This window comes from Bufo bufo, chromosome 4, assembly GCF_905171765.1.
Source record: "Bufo bufo chromosome 4, aBufBuf1.1, whole genome shotgun sequence".
In the NCBI taxonomy this organism is placed as follows: domain Eukaryota; kingdom Metazoa; phylum Chordata; class Amphibia; order Anura; family Bufonidae; genus Bufo; species Bufo bufo.
Window position 1 is genome coordinate 130,592,951 of NC_053392.1, and position 21,370 is coordinate 130,614,320.

General features: G+C 41.8%; 1 protein-coding gene across 2 annotated transcripts in view; it reads right to left on the minus strand.

Moving 5' to 3' along the window:
• Positions 1 to 4,162: 4,162 nt before the first annotated feature.
• Positions 4,163 to 21,370, minus strand: part of SAG (S-antigen visual arrestin) — a 38,847-nt gene continuing 21,639 nt past the window's right edge. Inside the window, exons 13-15 of one of the 2 annotated variants that reach the window (XM_040431022.1) lie at positions 20,403 to 20,458; positions 8,704 to 8,710; positions 4,163 to 4,265 (exon numbers count right to left, since the gene is read on the minus strand). In XM_040431022.1, the coding sequence (XP_040286956.1) occupies positions 4,163 to 4,265; positions 8,704 to 8,710; positions 20,403 to 20,458 (166 nt within the window). Of the gene's footprint in view, positions 4,266 to 8,482; positions 8,489 to 8,703; positions 8,711 to 20,398; positions 20,459 to 21,370 lie in introns of both variants that reach the window. The other variant, XM_040431021.1, reaches the window with a different exon arrangement.

Below are 21,370 nucleotides of genomic sequence, written 5' to 3' on the forward strand. Positions count from 1 at the left end.
CGGCCAATGGTCTTCAAATTAATTGACATGATAAGCTTACTAAATGTTTGCAAGACCCATACCCCGTGTAGCTACCACGTGTATAGACGTCAAGCCAGCTCTTTAATCCATGCGCTGCAAAGTGCTTGGATTAAAGCTTCTGCCCCTGCACTGCTGCTGTCACGGACAGCATACAGTCTAGTAATGCCGGCAAGGGACCAATCAGAGTGGTCCCTTGCCGGCAATCGATCCGATTGGTTAGTCTGTGCAGACTAACCAATCGGATCGCGGAAGTGAAAAAATGCCAGTTGCAGGCTCTGATCTGCGCTCTGCAGATCAGAGCCTGAAATCATGTAATGTGTCCTGGTGCCCCCGATCGGTGACCCCCATCTGTGCCCCTCCAAGCCCCCCCTTGTGTCCGCCTGCCGCTGAAGCTTGCCTCATGCCCTGATACGGTCCGCCCCCTCCCCGCCCCATACATTCCTCCTGCCCCCATTTCATGATGTGATGCATCACCTCCCTCAATGCTGGCCATGACACCACCCCGCCACCCCCCCTTTCCAGTGCTGCCCCCATGCCGTGCGGTCCCCCTGCTGTGTGTGATGGCGGCGGCTCCATTCCTGAGCCGCCGGCATCAGCAGCTAGTGTCAGCTCTATGCTGACACTCTGCTGTAACCCCATAGATGCCGCAGCAGCGGCATCCATGGGGTTAATAGAGGGAGGGGGCTCCCTCTCTCCACCATCGGGGCTGCCGCGCTGCAATTGCAGCGCCCAATGGTTGCCATGGCAACCGGACCCTTTGCAAAAGTGTCCGCTGTTGCCACCTACAGGGCATCTGATTGTATTATACTTTGCAATGCAAGAGCATTGCAAAGTATAGTACAGCCATCAGCCCCACTGGATCTTCAAGATCCAAGAGGGACTTGATAAAAAAAAAAAGTGAAAATAATAAAAGTAAAAATAAATAAAAAAATAAAAATGTAAAAAAAAATAAAAAATTGCTTTTTCCTATAAAAAATGAAAAAAAAATACACATATTAGGTATCACCGCGTCCGTAATGACCGTCTCTATAAATATATCACATGATAGACCCCGTCCGATAAACACCATAAAAAATAAAAAAATAAAAACTGTGTAAAAAAAGCCATTTTTGTCACCTTACATCACAAAAAGTGCAACAGCAAGCGATCAAAAAGGCTTATGACCCCCAAAATAGTACCAATCAAACCGTTACCTCATCCCACAAAAAATTATACCCTATTTAAGACAATCGCCCAAAAAATAAAAAAGCTATGGCTCTCAGACTATGGAGACACTAAAACATCATTTTTTTGGTTTCAGAAATGCTATTATTGTGTAAAACTTAAATAAATAAGAAAAAGTATACATATTAGGTATTGCCACGTCCGTAACGATCTTCTGTAGAAAATGTCACATGACCTAACCCCTCAGATAAACGCTGTAAAAATAAATAAATAAAAACTGTTCCAAAACAGCAAATTTTTTGGTCACCTTGCCCCATAAAGTGTAATAATGAATGATCCTATGTACCCAAAAAACCTCAACTCTTTCTGCAAAAAATGAGCCCCTGCACAAGACGATCGGCAGAAAAATAAAAAACATATGGCGTTCAGAAAATGGACACACAAAAAAATAATTTCTTTTTCAAAATTGCTTTATTATGTAAAACTGAAACAAACAAACAAAGAAAGTAGACATATTTGATATCATTGCGTCAGTAACAACCTGCTCTATAAAAATAGCACATGATCTACCCTGTCAGATGAATCTTGTAAAAAAAAAAACTGTGCCAAAACAGCCATTTTTCAGTTACCTTGCCTCACAAAAAACTTAATATAGAGCAATTAAAAATCATATGTACCCCAAAATAGTACCAACAAAACTGGCACCTTATCCCCTAGTTCCCAAAATAGGGTCACTTTCTGGGAGTTTCTACTGTATGGGTGCATCAGGGGGGCTTTAAATGGGACATGGCATCTAAAACCAGTTTAGCAAAATCTGCCTTCCAAAAACCATACGGTGTTCCTTTCCTTCTGCGCCCTGCCGTGCGCCCTTACATCAGTTTACGACCACATGTGGGGTGTTTCTGTAAACCGCAGAATCAGGGTAATAAATGTTGAGTTTTGTTTGGCTGTTAACCCTCAATGTGTTAAAGAAAAAAAAATTATAAAATGGAAAATCTGCCAAAAAAGTGAAATTTTGAAATTTCATCTCCATTTTCCTTTAATTCTTGTGAAACACCTAAAGGGTTAACAAAGTTTGTAAAATCTGTTTTGAGTAACTTGAGGGGTGTAGTTTCTACAATGGGGTCATTTATGGGGGGTTTCCATTATGTAAGCCCCACAAAGTGACTTCAGACCTGAACTGGTCTTTAAAAAGTGGGTTTTGTAAATTTTCTTAAAAATTTTAAGAATTGCTTCTAAACTTCTAAGCCTTCTATCGTCCTAAAAAAATAAAATGACATTTCCAAAACGATGCCAACATAAAGTAGACATATGGGAAATGTTAAGTAGTAAATATTTTATTAGGTATGACTTTCTGTTTTAGAAGCAGAGAACCTATTAGATTATTCTGTATTATACACTTCGAGTATGAACATCCTTGAAATGATGACATAAAAACACTACTTATGTTGTACTCTTTATTATTTTCTGCTCATTATACAGTAGCACATGACCTTCCACATTTTATACGTTCTACTGTCAGTCATGTATGGGTAAATCAGTTCAGAAAGTGTTAAGGGCTATACTGTCTTTTTATATCTAAAATAGTCATATCAAAGAAGCACCCTACAAAATGCATGATGTAATGTGAGAAATGCACACAACATGTATCAGGCAGTTTTTATTTCTTCTCAATCTACGGATTTGGGTAATGCAAACAACAACTCTCATTAGGTGATGTGATATTATTTGAAAATAAATCAGAAATGTTGCACTAGACTAAAACATGTCTACAATGTAACACTCAGCATTACAGTCCTGCTCGTCCAGGTATTCCTAAGGCTGAGTTCAGCCTTTCTGTTCTCCTGCTCAGTTATAGGAGAAGAACGGAAAGGTCGGATTCAGCAAATAACGAAGCCTAGGGGGCCTCATAGACAGAGGAAGATTTTTGAAGCAGAGACAAAAGTTGTGCATGCAGGACTTTTGTCTCTGCTTCAAAAATCTTCCTCTGAGCGGAAACCTAACGGACCCCATTATAGTCTATGGGGTCCATAGGCTCAGTTCGACTCAGTTATGTGACAGATCCGTCCTTTCCGTTCTTCCTCTAACTGAGCAGGAGAACGGAAAGGCTGAACGCCTATGTGAACTCAGCCTAAGGTGTGTGCTGCCTGAGCTGTGGACCGCAAATTGCAGTCCACAATGCACGGGCACCGACCGTGGGGCAGCCACATGCGGATCGCGGACCCATTCACTTAAATGGGATCGCGATCTGTCCGTTCCGCAAAAAGATAGAGCAAGTTCTATCCTTTTCCGGTGCGGCGGCACGGAACCCACGAAAGCACTTCGTAGTGCTTCCGTAGGGTTCCGTTCTGTGGTTCCGTTCTGCACCGCATCTCTGGATTTGCGGACCTGGGTCTGCATACGTGATGCAGAATGCACACGGCCGGTGCCCCGTGTATTGCGGACCTGCCGTATGCGGGCCGCAATACGGCAACGGAGGGGCAACGGTCGTGTGAACAAGCCCTAAGTAGGTATAGGAAGAGAAAAGAGGGCAGCGTGACACCAAACCATCCTCTCAGCCAATTTAACTTTTTGTATGTTCTTCATTTACATCTCTGCTCTTTCTATGCTTTCGAGTCCAGTGGGCGGTTCTACTTAGTGATTGACAACTATCTTTATACACAGTCATACAGGTAAGGCTGTTAATTACTGATTAGGACCACCCACTGGATTCACAAATATATAAAGAGCAGAGGTTTTAATTAATTGCAAGCTTCATGAGAAACTTTCAAACAGATACAACTACATATCGATCTGCTCAGCTCCTCCTGGTCTATAACATGCCGCCTGCAAATCGGAGTGCATGTTCAATGTGACAGGTTCTCTTAAAGTGCACATGTTCCTGATCCACAGTCCATAATTCCTATATAATATCACCACACCTAATGTAGGTCTCTTGTGTGCGGTGTATAATATGGAACAGCATTTATGATAGATTTCATTTCTCATCGTCTTCCTCCTCCTCCTTCTCCTCAGGTTGCAATTCATCTTTAAGCTGGTCACGTGCAAAGTCTTCAAATACCATATCTTCCTCTTGCTCGCTGTATAATGTAGCAGTAAAAGGAATATTAACTGACATTGCAGTGTTCCTAATATTCTATATATACACACAGTTTATTAGTGATTAAAGGGTAAGTCCACATGAAGCTTGTAATGTACTAATGAGCCAAGTCGGAAGAGTGCATCAGTGGGGATCTGTGAGCTGAGCCATCAGTTGTGAAATTGGAGGGTGCTGTGACTCTATTCTGTGTCCTCTTTTACTTTTAACTCTGATTTCCATATGAGAAATGTATATAAACAGCAATTTCATTTGTAACAGTAGAACTATAATGTGTATCTAGCCATGGAGGAGTAACATGGATTTGTATGATGTGTCTATGATTAGAGTGTCCTAATGCTTAGCATTAGTGCGCGCCTTCAGTGATCTACATAAAATCCTTTTAGGATATTCGCCACAGTGTGTAAATTCAAGTATCTAATCCAGATTTAAAAAACTGAATGCTCTAGTCTCTCGCAGGTAACACGCTCCATTTCAATATGAGGCAAAGTTGAAGAACACTTGAATTAGTCCACAGCCCTTTACTTCCTCCCTGCCAATGTCAGGGAGGAAGCACAGGGAAAGTCTCAACATTACGGTATAGGAGGATTTACGATCATTGTAAAGCCTTTTTTTTTCCCACTAGGGGTAACCCTTAATAACTATGTAAATATACACCTTTTTATTAAAGGGCATCTGTCAGCAGGTTTGCACCTATGAAACTGGCTGACCTGTTACATGTGCAAATGAGCCTATAGGAGCAATGGGGGCTCTGTACTGCACCGAATACTAAGTGCAGAGGGTGTAGCAGTTGCAGAGAGAGTTGAGCCTCTAGGAGTAAAGTCAACGCCCACGTTGCTCCTATTAAAAAAAAAATTCAGCAATGCGGACACATATGAACATGGGACCAACACAGATGTCTTCAGCTGCCAAGTGCACATGTAACAGGTCAGCCTGTTTCATAGGTACAAATCTGCTGACAGATGCCCTTTAAAGGGGAATTCCGGTTACCATAAATATAACTTATGTTTTACACCAATCATCAATAATTACCTAATATAATGTAAATTTCACATATTTGCCGCTCAGTAGTTATAAAAGTCGTTTTCTTCCTCTGCTACCCACTCATACATTACCATGGCGTTGACCTGTTAGGTTGAGCATGCTCAGTGTGTAGCTAAATGTCTTGTGAAACAAAGGGCGTGTCAGTGTGCTGCTGATTACTGAGTAGAGGGGACATGACCGGGCTGTATATCAGGCAGCCAATCAGTAATCATCAACACTCACAGCAGGAAAGCTAGGGATTGTGGGGATTGTAGTTTTGTGAGGGAAGATCAGGCGCCATGATGCTCTCAGTGTGTTGCAGAATCACACAGGAGCTAGACAAATGGATTGCAAGGTAAAATGAAGCTCTGCTTATATGTATAGGTATGGGTTCTGGTTGGGTCACAGCTTGCAGACTTAAAGGGTTTCTGTCAGCAGGAAAATGGTTATTAACCTGGCTGACATTAGTGATGTACTAATGTCAGCTGAACATAACTATATTAGTGCCATCTCACTGCGTGCCGCCGTTATTGAGAAAAAATAACGTTTATAATATGCAAATTAGCCTCTAGGAGCAGGGGGGGCGTTGCTCCTGCAACTAGAGGCTCCGTTCTCCCACCTCTGGTCACGCCCTGCTACACTTGATTGACAGGGCCAGGCAGTGTTGGTCTCCTCCTGCCGGCCCTGTCTGCCGTGAGAATCTCGCGCCTGCGCCGTCCCGCATAGTATTCAGCGCATGCGCAGTGAGTGAAGCCGTCAGCCGGCGAGCGTCCTTCACTCACTGCGCCGAATACTTAACGGGACGGCGCAGGCGCAAGATTTCCACGGCAGACAGGGCCGGCAAGAGGAGACCAGCACTACCTTTTCAAATATTTTTTTACTTTACTGGAATACCCCTTTAAAGAAGAGCTGACTTTAGAAAAACTTTCCATGATCTATCAAAGGTTTTGATCGGTGGGGATCAGAGTGCTGAGAGCGCTGTTAATCTTTAATATGAGGAGTTCGTAGTGCTGCGCTAGATCTCTCCTCGCTGCTGAAGACCGACTCATAGACTTTTTCAACTCCTTATCTTGGCAATCAGCAGGGTCTCAGCACTCAGACCCTCTTCCATCAAAACGTTTGATATGTCGCTGTGTCTAAAGTGTTGTTAGGAAAAACATAGATAGATCGGCACCCAAATAAAAACAAATCTCTTTATTAACTCAGAACATAGCAGAAAAATATTAAAACCACTGTCGCTTACGCGTTTCGGGCATACAAGCCCTTCCTCATAGCATACAAGACATAGAAAATGATAAAAATGTATATACTAACAGGCATGCTGAAAAAGCAGTAACACGGAAAATCTTGCATGGATGGAATAGGAGCTGGACGGGAAATATCTTAATAAAAGAGTAATATAATATAATATAATATATCAAGCCCAGGATGACAGAGTGCCCCCTCAATTTCATTGACAGTTTGTATATATATTTTTCCCTGGAATATTACAATACAGCCTGTTGCTGTTATTTTGCACTCAGAACTTAACAGGCATTTGCTATTGTTTATGGAGCCATTTCATCAGCCTGATATAAAAGGGATGGAAGCTTTCCATGACCAAACAAGATTATCCAAAATGGATGAGATTTTCAGCTTGGACCCTGTTCAGACAGAAAGTAACATTTCAACATAAAAACTCATACAGTCCTGATCAAAAGTTTAAGACCAGTTGAAAAATGGCAAAAAATCATATTTAGCATGGCTGGATCTTAACAAGGTTCCAAGTAGAGCTTCAACATGCAACAAGAAGAAATGTGAGTGAGACAAAACATTTTTTGAGCATTCAATTTAATGAAAACAACGAATAAACTGAAACAGGCTGTTTTTCAGCTGATCAAAAGTTTAGGACCACACCTCCAAAAAAAACTAAACCCCCCCCAAACAGAAATCCAACTTCCAAACATGAACTCAGTAATGAGTAGCTCCGCCGTTATTGTTTATCACTTCAAAAATTTGTTTTGGCATGCTTGATGCAAGCGTTTCCATGAGGTGAGTGGGAACATTTCTCAAAGTGGTGAAGACGGCCGCACGAAGGCCATCTACTGTCTGGAACTGTTGTCCATTTTTGTAAACTTCCCTTGCCATCCATCCCCAAAGGTTCTCAATTGGATTTAGATCAGGGGAACACGCAGGATGGGCCAAAAGAGTAATGTTATTCTCCTGGAAGAAGTCCTTTGTCCTGCGGGCATTGTGTACTGTAGTGTTGTCCTGTTGAAAAACCCAGTCGTTACCACACAGACGAGGGCCCTCAGTCATGAGGAATGCTCTCTGCAACATCTGGACATAGCCAGCGGCCGTTTGACGCCCCTGCACTTCCTGAAGCTCCATTGTTCCACTGAAGGAAAAAGCACCCCAGACCATTATGGCGCCCCCTCCACTGTGGCGCGTAGAAAACATCTCAGATGGGATCTGCTTGTCATGCCAGTAACGTTGGAAACCATCAGGACCATCAAGGTTAAATTTTTTCTCATCAGAGCATAAAACTTTCTTCCACCTTTGAATGTCCCATGTTTGGTACTCTCTTGCAAAGTCCAAACGAGCATAGAAACATAGAAACATAGAATGTGTCGGCAGATAAGAACCATTTGGCCCATCTAGTCTGCCCAATATATCTGAATACTATGGATAGCCCCTGGCCCTATCTTATATGAAGGATAGCCATATGCCTATCCCATGCACGCTTAAACCCCTTCACTGTATTTGCAGCTACCACTTCTGCAGGAAGGCTATTCCATGCATCCACTACTCTCTCAGTAAAGTAATACTTCCTTATATTACTTTTAAACCTTTGCCCCTCTAATTTAAAACTGTGTCCTCTTGTGGTAGTTTTTCTTCTTTTAAATATGCTCTCCTCCTTTACCGAGTTGATTCCCTTTATGTATTTAAAAGTTTCTATCATATCCCCTCTGTCTCTTCTTTCTTCCAAGCTATACAGATTAAGGTCCTTTAACCTTTCCTGGTAAGTTTTATCCTGCAATCCATGTACTAGTTTAGTAGCTCTTCTCTGAACTCTCTCTAGAGTATCTATATCCTTCTGGAGATATGGTCTCCAGTACTGAGCACAATACTCCAAGTGAGGTCTCACCAGTGTTCTGTACAGCGGCATAAGCACTTCACTCTTTCTACTGCTTATACCTCTCCCTATACATCCAAGCATTCTGCTGGCATTTCGTGCTGCCCTATTACATTGTCTTCCCACCTTTAAGTCTTCTGAAATAATTACTCCTAAATCCCTTTCCTCAGATACTGAGGTCAGGACTGTGTCAAATATTCTATATTCTGCCCTTGGGTTTTTACGCCCCAGGTGCATTATCTTGCACTTATCCACATTAAATTTCAGTTGCCAGAGTTCTGACCATTCTTCTAGTTTTCCTAAATCCTTTTCCATTTAGCGTTTCCCTCCAGGAACATCAACCCTGTTACATATCTTTGTGTCATCAGCAAAAAGACACACCTTCCCATCGAGGCCTTTTGCAATATCACTTATGAAGATATTAAACAAAATTGGTCCCAGTACAGATCCCTGTGGAACCCCACTGGTAACATGACCTTGTTTTGAATGTTCTCCATTGACTACAACCCTCTGTTGTCTGTCACTCAGCCACTGCCTAATCCACTCAACAATATGGGAGTCCATGCTCAATGACTGCAGTTTATTGATAAGTCTTCTATGTGGGACAGTGTCAAAAGCCTTACTAAAATCTAGATATGCGATGTCTACTGCACCTCCACCGTCTATTATTTTAGTCACCCAGTCAAAAAAATCTATAAGATTTGTTTGACATGATCTCCCTGAAGTAAACCCATGTTGTTTTTCATCTTGCAATCCATGGGATTTTAGATGTTCCACAATCCTATCCTTTAATAGGGTTTCCATTAATTTGCCTACTATTGATGTCAGACTCACTGGTCTATAGTTGCTCGATTCCTCCCTACTACCTTTCTTGTGAATGGGCACGACATTTGCCAATTTCCAATCTTCCGGGACGACTCCTGTTACTAATGATTGGTTAAATAAATCTGTTAGCGGTTTTGCCAGCTCACCACTAAGCTCTTTTAATAATTTTGGGTGTATCTCATCAGGCCCCTGTGACTTATTTGTCTTCACCTTAGACAGCAAACTTAGAACATCTTCCTCTGTAAAGATACATGCATCAAATGATTTATTACACTGCGTGCAGAATTATTAGGCAAATGAGTATTTTGACCACATCATCCTCTTTATGCATGTTGTCTTACTCCAAGCTGTATAGGCTCGAAAGCCTACTACCAATTAAGCATATTAGGTGATGTGCATCTCTGTAATGAGAAGGGGTGTGGTCTAATGACATCAACACCCTATATTAGGTGTGCATAATTATTAGGCAACTTCCTTTCCTTTGGCAAAATGGGTCAAAAGAAGGACTTGACAGGCTCAGAAAAGTCAAAAATAGTGAGATATCTTGCAGAGGGATGCAGCACTCTTAAAATTGCAAAGCTTCTGAAGCATGATCATCGAACAATCAAGCGTTTCATTCAAAATAGTCAACAGGGTCGCAAGAAGTGTGTGGAAAAACCAAGGCGCAAAATAACTGCCCATGAACTGAGAAAAGTCAAGCGTGCAGCTGCCAAGATGCCACTTGCCACCAGTTTGTCCATATTTCAGAGCTGCAACATCACTGGAGCGCCCAAAAGCACAAGGTGTGCAATACTCAGAGACATGGCCAAGGTAAGAAGGGCTGAAAGACGACCACCACTGAACAAGACACACAAGCTGAAACGTCAAGACTGGGCCAAGAAATATCTCAAGACTGATTTTTCTAAGGTTTTATGGACTGATGAAATGAGAGTGAGTCTTGATGGGCCAGATGGATGGGCCCGTGGCTGGATTGGTAAAGGGCAGAGAGCTCCAGTCCGACTCAGACGCCAGCAAGGTGGAGGTGGAGTACTGGTTTGGGCTGGTATCATCAAAGATGAGCTTGTGGGGCCTTTTCGGGTTGAGGATGGAGTCAAGCTCAACTCCCAGTCCTACTGCCAGTTTCTGGAAGACACCTTCTTCAAGCAGTGGTACAGGAAGAAGTCTGCATCCTTCAAGAAAAACATGATTTTCATGCAGGACAATGCTCCATCACACGCGTCCAAGTACTCCACAGCGTGGCTGGCAAGAAAGTGTATAAAAGAAGAAAATCTAATGACATGGCCTCCTTGTTCACCTGATCTGAACCCCATTAAGAACCTGTGGTCCATCATCAAATGTGAGATTTACAAGGAGGGAAAACAGTACACCTCTCTGAACAGTGTCTGGGAGGCTGTGGTTGCTGCTGCACGCAATGTTGATGGTGAACAGATCAAAACACTGACAGAATCCATGGATGGCAGGCTTTTGAGTGTCCTTGCAAAGAAAGGTGGCTATATTGGTCACTGATTTCTTTTTGTTTTGTTTTTGAATGTCAGAAATGTATATTTGTGAATGTTGAGATGTTATATTGGTTTCACTGGTAAAAATAAATAATTGAAATGGGTATATATTTGTTTTTTGTTAAGTTGCCTAATAATTATGCACAGTAATAGTCACCTGCACACACAGATATCCCCCTAAAATAGCTAAAACTAAAAACAAACTAAAAACTACTTCCAAAAATATTCAGCTTTGATATTAATGAGTTTTTTGGGTTCATTGAGAACATGGTTGTTGTTCAATAATAAAATTAATCCTCAAAAATACAACTTGCCTAATAATTCTGCACTCCCTGTAGTCATCCTTTCTAGTGGAGGTCCTTCTCCTTTTTCTTTTGTAAAAACTGAACAGAAGTATTCATTAAGGCAGTCGGCTAGCCCTTTATTCTCTTCTACATACCTTCCGTCCTTTGTTTTTAATTTAGTTATTCCTTGTTTTAATTTCCTTTTTTCATTTATATATCTGAAGAATGTCTTATCCCCTTTTTTCATAGACTGAGCTAGTTTTTCTTCTGCCTGCGCTTTAGAAGTTCTTATAACTTGCTTGGCCTCTCTCTGCCTAATCTTGTAGATTTCCTTATCTTCATTGCTCTGGTTTTTTTTATAATTACAAAATGCTAGCTTTTTATTTTTAATGATTTGGGCCACTTCTGCTGAGTACCACAGTGGTCTCTTCCTTTTTTTGCTTTTACTGACAAGTCTAATGCAATTTTCTGTTGCCTTCAATAATGCACCTTTTAAGTAGTCCCATTTCTCCTGGACTCCATGTAATCCGTTCCAGTCTGATAAGGACTCATTTATGACTAATTTCATTTTTGAAAAGTCTGTTTTTCTAAAATCTAAAACTTTTGTTTTTGTGTGGTGGGACTCTTTCACAGTTCTTATATTAAACCACACTGACTGGTGATCACTAGATCCCAAGGTTTCGCCTACAATGACATCATATACTGAATCCCCATTTGTGAATACCAAATCCAAAATGGCCTCCCTCCGGGTTGGCTCCTCAACCACTTGTTGTAGAGATAACCCCAGTAGGGAATTTAGAATATCTGTACTCCTGGTAGAACTTGCTATTTTGGTTTTCCAGTTTATATCTGGAAGATTGAAATCTCCCATAATGATAACTTCTCCTTTCATTGTCATTTTAGCTATTTCTTCAACTAGTAGATCATCTAGTTCTTTAACTTGACCAGGTGGTCTATATATCACACCTACACGAGTTACTGCATGGTTAGCAAACTGCAACGTAACCCAAACTGACTCTATGTTGGCCTCACCAACTTGTATTAGGTTAGATTTAATGCTATCTTTCACATACAGGGCCACTCCTCCTCCTTTCTTGCCTTCTCTGTCTCTTCTGTATAAAGAGTACCCTGGTATGGCGTTCAAGGAGACGAGGTCTTTGAAGAAGTTTTTTGTTTTTTAAGCCCTTCAGTCTCAGATGCCGTCTGATGGTTATGGGGCTGCAGTCAGCACCAGTAAGGGCCTTAATTTGGGTCGAGGATCGTCCAGTGTCTTGATGGACAGCCAATTGGATACTCCAGCTCAGTGCTGATTAAATTTTTTGGGCTCTTCCACTTGACTTTTTTGTTCCATAACCCTCAGGATCATTTAAGAAATTCCAAATGACTGTCTTACTGCGTCCCACCTCAACAGCGATGGCGCGCTGTAAGAGACCCCGCTTATGCAGTTCAACAACGGTACCACGTTCAAAAAGGGAGAGAGAGTTTTTTTGCCTTTGCCATCACAACGTGTGACTACCTGACAGAAAATGACAATGAATCCACATCTTTGCACAGATTTAGCCTTTTAAAGGCATGTGGTCCTAAAATTTGGATCAGCTGAAAAACAGCCTGTTTCAGTTTGATCGTTATTTTCAATTAATTGAATGCTCAAAAAATGTTTTGTCTCACTCCCATTTCTTCTTGTTGCATGTTGAAGCTCTACTTGTTAAGATCCAACAATGTGAAATATGATTTGTTGCCATTTTTCAAGTGGTCTTAAACTTTTAATCAGGACTGTATATGATCTAGAGAAATTAATGAGCTCTGAATTAGGGCTCATGCAGATGATCGTATGTATTTTGCGGTCCGCAAAAAAAGGATCCGCAAAAAATACGGATGACATTCGTGTGCTGGCGCTTCATAGAATAGTACTACCCTTGTCCGTAATGCGGACAATAATAGGACATGTTCTATTTTTTTGCGGAACGGAAATACGGACAAACGGAAACGGAATGCACACATTTTTTTTGCGGACCCATTGAAGTGAATGGTTCCACATACGCAAAAAAAATGGAACGGACACGGAAAGAAAATACGTTCGTGTGCAAGAGGCCTTAAGGACATGGTGGGACGTGGGACCACAAATCCCTACAAACATACACTCACCTAAAGAATTATTAGGAACACTATACTAATACGGTGTTGAACCCCCTTTTGCCTTCAGAACTGCCTTAATTCTACGTGGCATTCATTCAACAAGGTGCTGATAGCATTCTTTAGAAATGTTGGCCCATATTGATAGGATAGCATCTTGCAGTTGATGGAGATTTGAGGGATGCACATCCAGGGCACGAAGCTCCCGTTCCACCACATCCCAAAGATGCTCTATTGGGTTGAGATCTGGTGACTGTGGGGGCCATTTTAGCACAGTGAACTCATTGTCATGTTCAAGAAACCAATTTGAAATGATTCGAGCTTTGTGACATGGTGCATTATCCTGCTGGAAGTAGCCATCAGAGGATGGATACATGTTCTTATTCTGTTTACGCCAAATTCGGACTCTACCATTTGAATGTCTCAACAGAAATCGAGACTCATCAGACCAGGCAACATTTTTCCAGTCTTCAACAGTCCAATTTTGGTGAGCTCGTGCAAATTGTAGCCTCTTTTTCCTATTTGTAGTAGAGATGAGTGGTACCCGGTGGGGTCTTCTGCTGTTGTAGCCCATCCGCCTGAAGGTTGTGCGTGTTGTGGCTTCACAAATGCTTTGCTGCATACATCGGTTGTAACAAGTGGTTATTTCAGTCAACGTTGCTCTTCTATCAGCTTGAATCAGTCGGCCCATTCTCCTCTGACCTCTAGCATCCACAAGGCATTTTTGCCCACAGGACTGCCGCATACTGGATGTTTTTCCCTTTTCACACCATTCTTTGTAAACCCTAGAAATTGTTGTGCGTGAAAATCCCAGTAACTGAGCAGATTGTTAAATACTCAGACCGGCCCGTCTGGCACCAACAACCATGCCACGCTCAAAATTGCTTAAATCGCCTTTCTTTCCCATTCTGACATTCAGTTTGGAGTTCAGGAGATTGTCTTGACCAGGACCACCCCCCTAAATGCATTGAAGCAACTGCCATGTGATTGGTTGACTAGATAATTGCATTAATGAGAAATAGAACAGGTGTTCCTAATAATTCTTTAGGTGAGTGTATATATCCTACAAAATGATACCACGTGGATTAAGATTAAAGGGTTTCTGTCACCAGAATTAACCCTATTAAACTGGCTAACATCAGTGATGTCTCTAGGAGCAGGAGCTCCCCCCCCTGCTCCTAGAGGCTAATTTGCATATAATCAAAGTTAAAATTGTGAAGTAACCGGGGCACCCATAAGCATAAAAATAGTACATTTAGGGTCTGCTGACACTAGCACATCACTAATGTCAGCCAGTTTAATAGGGTTAATTCTGGTGACAGAAACCCTTTAAAGAAAAAAACAACTTTAATAGATAATGAAGATTTCATGTCCAACTGGAATGCTATTTTATCGGACTGCTCCATTCGCTTGATGGAGTTGATAGTGACCCATGTAGGCAAACTCACCGAGACACGCAGCAAAAGTATTGCATTGTCAACACAGATTAAAACAGAGGTTTCTCAAAACGAATATTTAGAAATGGAGCAAAAAATTAAGGACAACTTGGCAAAATTGGAAAAAATAATAACAGATGAAAAAAGATCCAAATTTCTTCGCAATCGCCATGACTATGATCACAACATGGTTTATACTTGGAAACATAATGAGGATGACCCCCAAACACTGAAGTCTATTCTCAAAAATAGATCCAAGACATACAGGAAATCAAAAATGAATGTCCGCTGCAGTTCTACTGAGGCAGAAACTTCAGAGGGACTATCCGATATTTCTGATACTGATGTGAATACTCCTTATAATCGTACTACCAAGCTACAATATAATTATCAACATAAGTCAAAAAAACTACGCTGGGCAGGCCATAAACACAAATGATCCTACTCCAAGGTATCCCAAGAGAAAGACACGGTAATGCAGCAGTCTGAACAAAGACATAATCTGATCAACCTGTCATCTACTAGACTTACCGAACAACAAATCAGTGTTCTATCCAAAGGACTTAACTTTGTTCCTGATAATCATTTTGATTTTTATTCTACTTTACTTGATATAAATAAATTAGTACGTGCAATTACCGTGAAAAATTATTTTTTTCCAGGAGGAGTATGCCACTGATAAACAGCGTAATGAAGATGTTGATGGACCATCATCTACTGAACCTACCAACATATTTCATGGATTGTCCTTCCAGGAACAATTAGCAATTAAATATCTTTATGATTTAAGTAAGGAATCTATACCTAAAATTAGTGAAACTATGATGACACCTATTAATATCACCAATCCTGGTTTTTATCCAGTACCGTCCAGAACCAACTCCATGGATTCCTTTCAAAATATCATGGAAAGGGAACTTAGATCATTAAAACAAAATACAATAAAGAAAAAAACTAATATGACCTCTGCCCAAACTCTGGCACTTAAAGAACTCCAAAATAACAAAGATATCATAATTCGCAATTCTGATAAGGGTGGCGTCTTAGTGTTAATAGAGTGTAAGGATTATGAAGCAGCTATCAATAATATTTTACAGGACACTGGTACCTAAAGGAAATTATTTAAAGACCCCACTCCAGAATATGCTAGGGCCCTTGATTCTCTACTAGACGAAGGTCTCAGACTGGGTGTCTTAAGTGATAACGAAAAAGAGTACCTGAAAATTGATTCTCTTTGTACACCCATCATGTACAGCTTACCTAAGATACATAAGCAGGATACCCCTTTTACATACAGACCTATTGACTCCTGCTCTGGATCCATTTTTGAAAGACTTTGTGACTAGGTAGATCATCATTTACAACCTTTGGCCACCCGAATCCCAGGATATTTGAAGGACAGCAAAGATGTGCTAAACAACATGAATACTATATGGTGGGATTCACACTCAACCTGGGTTACCTGCGATATTCAAGCGCTGTATCCTTCTATACCACACCCAGGAGCCTTGACTTTCCATTTCAATAAATACAGTGACCATTCAGCTGAATTGAAAGACTTTATCATTGATGGTATCAGTTTTTTTTATTATCTAGGAATTTTCTTTTGATAATTTTTTCTTACAAGTTAAAGGTTGCCCAATGGGGGCGAAGTTATCCCCTACTCTTGCTGTCATATAGGCTGGTACGGACGTTATATTGATGATATGCTCCTAGTTTGGAGGGGCCCTGTGGCGTCCGTGCCAGCCTTTATTGAATATCTAAATAACAATAGTTTTCGCTTATTTTCACTTACAATAACCACCTATATGAAATTTCTTTTATGGATCTAACTCTGATTGGAGATTCCTGTCATAACCAGGTTATTACCAAGTTGTATCGAAAACCTACAGCACGTAACACTATTTTGGCCACAAGCAGCTGCCATCCCAAGCACACAATTCGCAGCATACCAGCAGGGGAGTACATCAGGGCGTTACGTGCTTGTTCAGACATCAAGGACTTTTATAAGGAATGTGTCATCATTGATAACTGCCTCAAAGAAAGAGGCTATCCTATTTGGTCTCTCAATTGTGCCAAAAATATCGCGATCAGTAAAAATAGAGAATCTTTACTCAGTGATTGCAGTGTCACAAAAGATTTCCCCCAAAAACGTAACACTACTGATCGTAATGCTGATTTGGTTACTTTTTCTACCAATTTTTCTTTAGAATATGATCAGATTGTTCATCTTCCCCAAAAATATTTACCTATTTTGGATCATGACCCCCAAATTAAAAATATTCTCAAGAATGGCTGCAGATTTGCAGCCAAACGGGGTATCACACTAGGTAATACTTTAGCTCCTTCCATGTATGTGTCTCCAAACACTGGCTCATATGCAAAGGCCTGTATAAATGTGGTCATAACAGATGTAGTATGTGCAAATACATCAAACCTTGTAAGTCTGTGACTTCCACAGCAAATAACTATTGTTATAATATCAATACTTTTATTAACTGCAACACCAACTATATTATTTATGTTATTGAATGTATTGAATGCAGGATCCCAGTATGTTGGGTGCACCACCCGCAGTCTTAAAAAACGCATTGCTGAACACTGCAATAGTATCAAAAATCCTCAACTGAAAAACCTGTCAGGTGCAGCTGTACATTATGTCAACAGCCACCAAGACAACACACAGACCGTTCAGGTTAAAGCCATTGAAAGGGTTAATCAGCCTAACAGAAAAGGCAATTGGAGACAAGCCCTGCTGAGGCATGAGGCGTACTGGATCCTCACAATGGGAAGCAGGTCTCCTAATGGAATGAACCTTAAAACTGATTTGTCATATCTATATTGATGACCTTATTCACACTGCATTTTGCCTTCTTGTTAAAGGGAACCTGTCACCGGGATTTTGTGTATAGAGCTGAGGACATGGGTTGCTAGATGGCCGCTAGCACATCTGCAATATCCTGTCCCTATAGCTCTGTGTGCTTTTATTGTGTAAAAAAAAACTATTTTATACATATGCAAATTAACCTGCGATGAGTCCTGTCCCTGACTCACCTCACGTACAGGACTCATCTCAGGTTAATTTGCATATGTATCAAATTGGTTTTTTGACACAATAAAAGCACACAGAGCTATGGGGACTGGGTATTGTGGAGGTGCTAGCGACCATCTAGCAACCCATGTCCTCAGCTCTATACACAAAATCACGGTGACAGGTTCCCTTTAAATGCATATTTTGCAATATGTATCTGTACTGGGCTTGATATATTATATTACTCTTTTATTAAAGGGTTTCTATCACTTCGTATGCCATAATTAGCTCTCAGACACTAGCGATCCGCTAGTGTCTGCTCTGGCCAACCATCCTAATATAAGAGCTTTTTGGGCAGCCGTTTTGCTAAAAAAATAACTTTTATAAATATGCTAATGAGCCTCTAGGTGCTATGTGGGCGTCATTAGCACCTAGAGGCTCCGTCTACCTTCATACACAGCCACCGCCCAGCGCGTCCCTCCAGCCCGCCCATCTCCTGATGAATGCGATCCTCCGTGTGACGCAACGGACGAATTCTCGCGCATGCGCCGTGCGCGGCTGTATTCGGCGCATGCGCAGAGAATGTCTGACCGCTTCCCTGCTCAGACATCTCCACTGCGCCTGTTCCTTGGAGCACTATGACGTCATCGGCGCAGGCGCAGTGGAGATGTCTGAGCAGGGAAGCGGTCAGACATTCTCTGCGCATGCGCCGAATACAGCCGCGCACGGCGCATGCGCGAGAATTCGTCCGTTGCGTCACACGGAGGATCGCATTCATCAGGAGATGGGCGGGCTGGAGGGACGCGCTGGGCGGTGGCTGTGTATGAAGGTAGACGGAGCCTCTAGGTGCTAATGACGCCCACATAGCACCTAGAGGCTCATTAGCATATTTATAAAAGTTATTTTTTTAGCAAAACGGCTGCCCAAAAAGCTCTTATATTAGGATGGTTGGCCAGAGCAGACACTAGCGGATCGCTAGTGTCTGAGAGCTAATTATGGCATACGAAGTGATAGAAACCCTTTAAGATATTTCCAGTCCAGCTCCTATTCCATCCATGCTAGATTTTCTGTGCAGATGGGGTGCTGGCTTATTTAATATCCAAGTCATGTCTCAAGGCTTAGTTAAAGAGCTTAACATTGACTTATAGCAGGGATGCTCAACCTGCGGCCCTCCAGCTGTTGTAAAACTACAACTCCTACCATGCCCTGCTGTAGACTGATAGCTGTAGGCCAGTGATGGCTAACCTTGGCACTCCAGCTGTGGTGAAACTACGACTCCCAGCATGCTCCATTTATTTCTATAAAGTTCTGAGAGCAGCCAAGCAAGGGGGGCATCTTGGGAGTTGTAGTTTTACCACAGCTGGAGTGCCAAGGTTAGCCATCACTGCTGTAGGCTGTCCGGGAATGATGGGAGTTGTAGTTTTGCAACAGCTGGAGGGCCGCAGGTTGAGCATGCCTGACTTATAGGATAGCTGCCTTCCATCTGGTGGCATTAGAGGCAGAGCTTGTTAAGAGCTCATTTGCATCCCTTTCCTCCCAGAATTCCAGGAGCATGTATGGCCTATAAGTCTCCTCACGCTGATTAAGGCGCTCTCTCCCCAAGGAGAGATTGTACCCCCCTAACCCTGACAGGTCTCTCACCTAGTAAGCCAGTACCAGGGGCGGATTAAGTGCATGATAGGCCCGGGGCTGTCTAACCAACTTGCCCCCCCCCCCTACATTTAAGTTTTGTTTTGTTTTTTGTACGTAGAGGCTGCGGTGCTTCATGAGCGCCACAGTCTCTTCTTAGGCCATATGACATCTTCAGACAAAAAAAAAATACCCCAAATTGGGTCAACTCTCTGCTCTGCACTGATGAGGGGCAATCACCCCGAAACAGCTGTCTGCAGATGAGGTGCTGGCTTATTTAATATCCAAGTCATGTCTCAAGGCCTATTTAAAGAGCTGAACATTGACTTCTAGGATAGCTGCTTCCATCTGGTGGCATTAGAGGCAGAGCTTGTTAAGAGCTCATTTGCATCCTTTTCCTCACAGATTTTCTGTGTTACTGCTTTTTCAGTATGCCTGTTAGTATATAAATTTTTATCATTTTCTATTTCTTGTATGCCCAAAATGCATAAGCGACAGTGGTTTTAATATTTTTCTATGTTCTGAGTTAATAAAGGAATTTGTTTTTATTTGAGTGCCGGATCTACCCACCTTTTTCCTGCATTGTTCTGGGTTGCCAGCCCAGATCGGGTGCACCATACCTGCATGGAGGTGAGCTGATCCAAATTTCTTATTTAAAGTGTTGTTAGTCTTTAATATGAAAGACATTTATCAATCCAGTCAATCTGCACAAAGCTATAATCTGCATTGTAAGATTGGCTCATATTGACTATATGATGAAGAAACTGTAGACTCGACAACCCATAAATCAACCCCAGTGCACATGCAACAAAATATATATTGTTTCTTCAATATAAATGATAGCATATTTAATTTCTTACCCATCTTTAGCTGTCATAGGTAAGAGTGCAAAAGGAAAGAAAATGTGCGTATTTAATGATAAATCATTGGCAGTACATCCTATGTATCTGAGCTAGGAGTCATCAGCACAGTGAAAATGATGTCTACATATACCGGTATACTGTACACACTCCCAGAATACTTATGGATATCTAAATAAAATGCATGCAACGTCATAGGGTAAAACTTGTCAAATATGGTGTCAACAAGCATTTCTCCTTTACACTTCAACTAAAGATTTTTGGCTTCTAGCAAGAATCACTTACTTCCACTGTCAGGCTTAGGATGCATAAGGATGAAAGGAAGTTCCGTCGAGACTTCACTGCAGGAAAAAAGGGAGTCAGGCTGAGAAATATACCACGTACACCAGACAAACTATAAAATGTGGATCACACCGGACTTGTATTAAAAGAGATTGTCCATGCTTTAAAAAAAAAAGTCCGCTATTTTCCCCTAGAAACAGCACCACATCTGTCCACAGACTGTGACTGGTATTGCAGCTCAGCCTTATACACTTGCCACGGATGGACATGGAGCTGTTTTCTACAAAATAAGTTTTTACCCCCTAATCCTGGCAAACATATTTAAGCAGAGCCATGATATATTAACAAGGCTCTACAAGCTTATCCTTATATGCCATCAGGGAAGACACAGACCCATTCTTGTCCTTGCCTGTGTCTAATAGTGAATGAAACATGTATGTTGCATTAAAGGGGTTATTCGGGAATTCATATTGATGACCAGCAGGGGACTGACACCCGGGACCCCCGCCGATCAGCTGCAAAAAGAGGCCAGGCGCTCCATGAACACTGCGGCCTCTTCCTAGGTCATGTGACATCACCGTACATTGGTCACATGGTTTATTTGCAACTTAGCCGAATTCAAGACAATAAGGGTCCAGACTCCATTCACACGTCCGTAGTGTATTGTGGATCCGCAACACACCCGGCCGGCACCCCCCATAGAACTGCCTATTCTTGTCCACAATTGCGGACAAGAATAGGACATGTTATATTTTTGGCGGAGAAGTTCGGGGCCGAAGCCCGGAAGTTCGGGGCCGCGGCATGGAAATGCGGATGCGGACAGCACACAGTGTGCTGTCCGCATCTTTTCTGTCCCCATAGAGAATGAATGGGCCCGCACCGGTTCCACAAAATTGCGGAACGGATGCAGACCCATTTGTGGACATGTGAATTGAGCCTTAGATTGAGCTGCAATACCAAGCACTGTACAA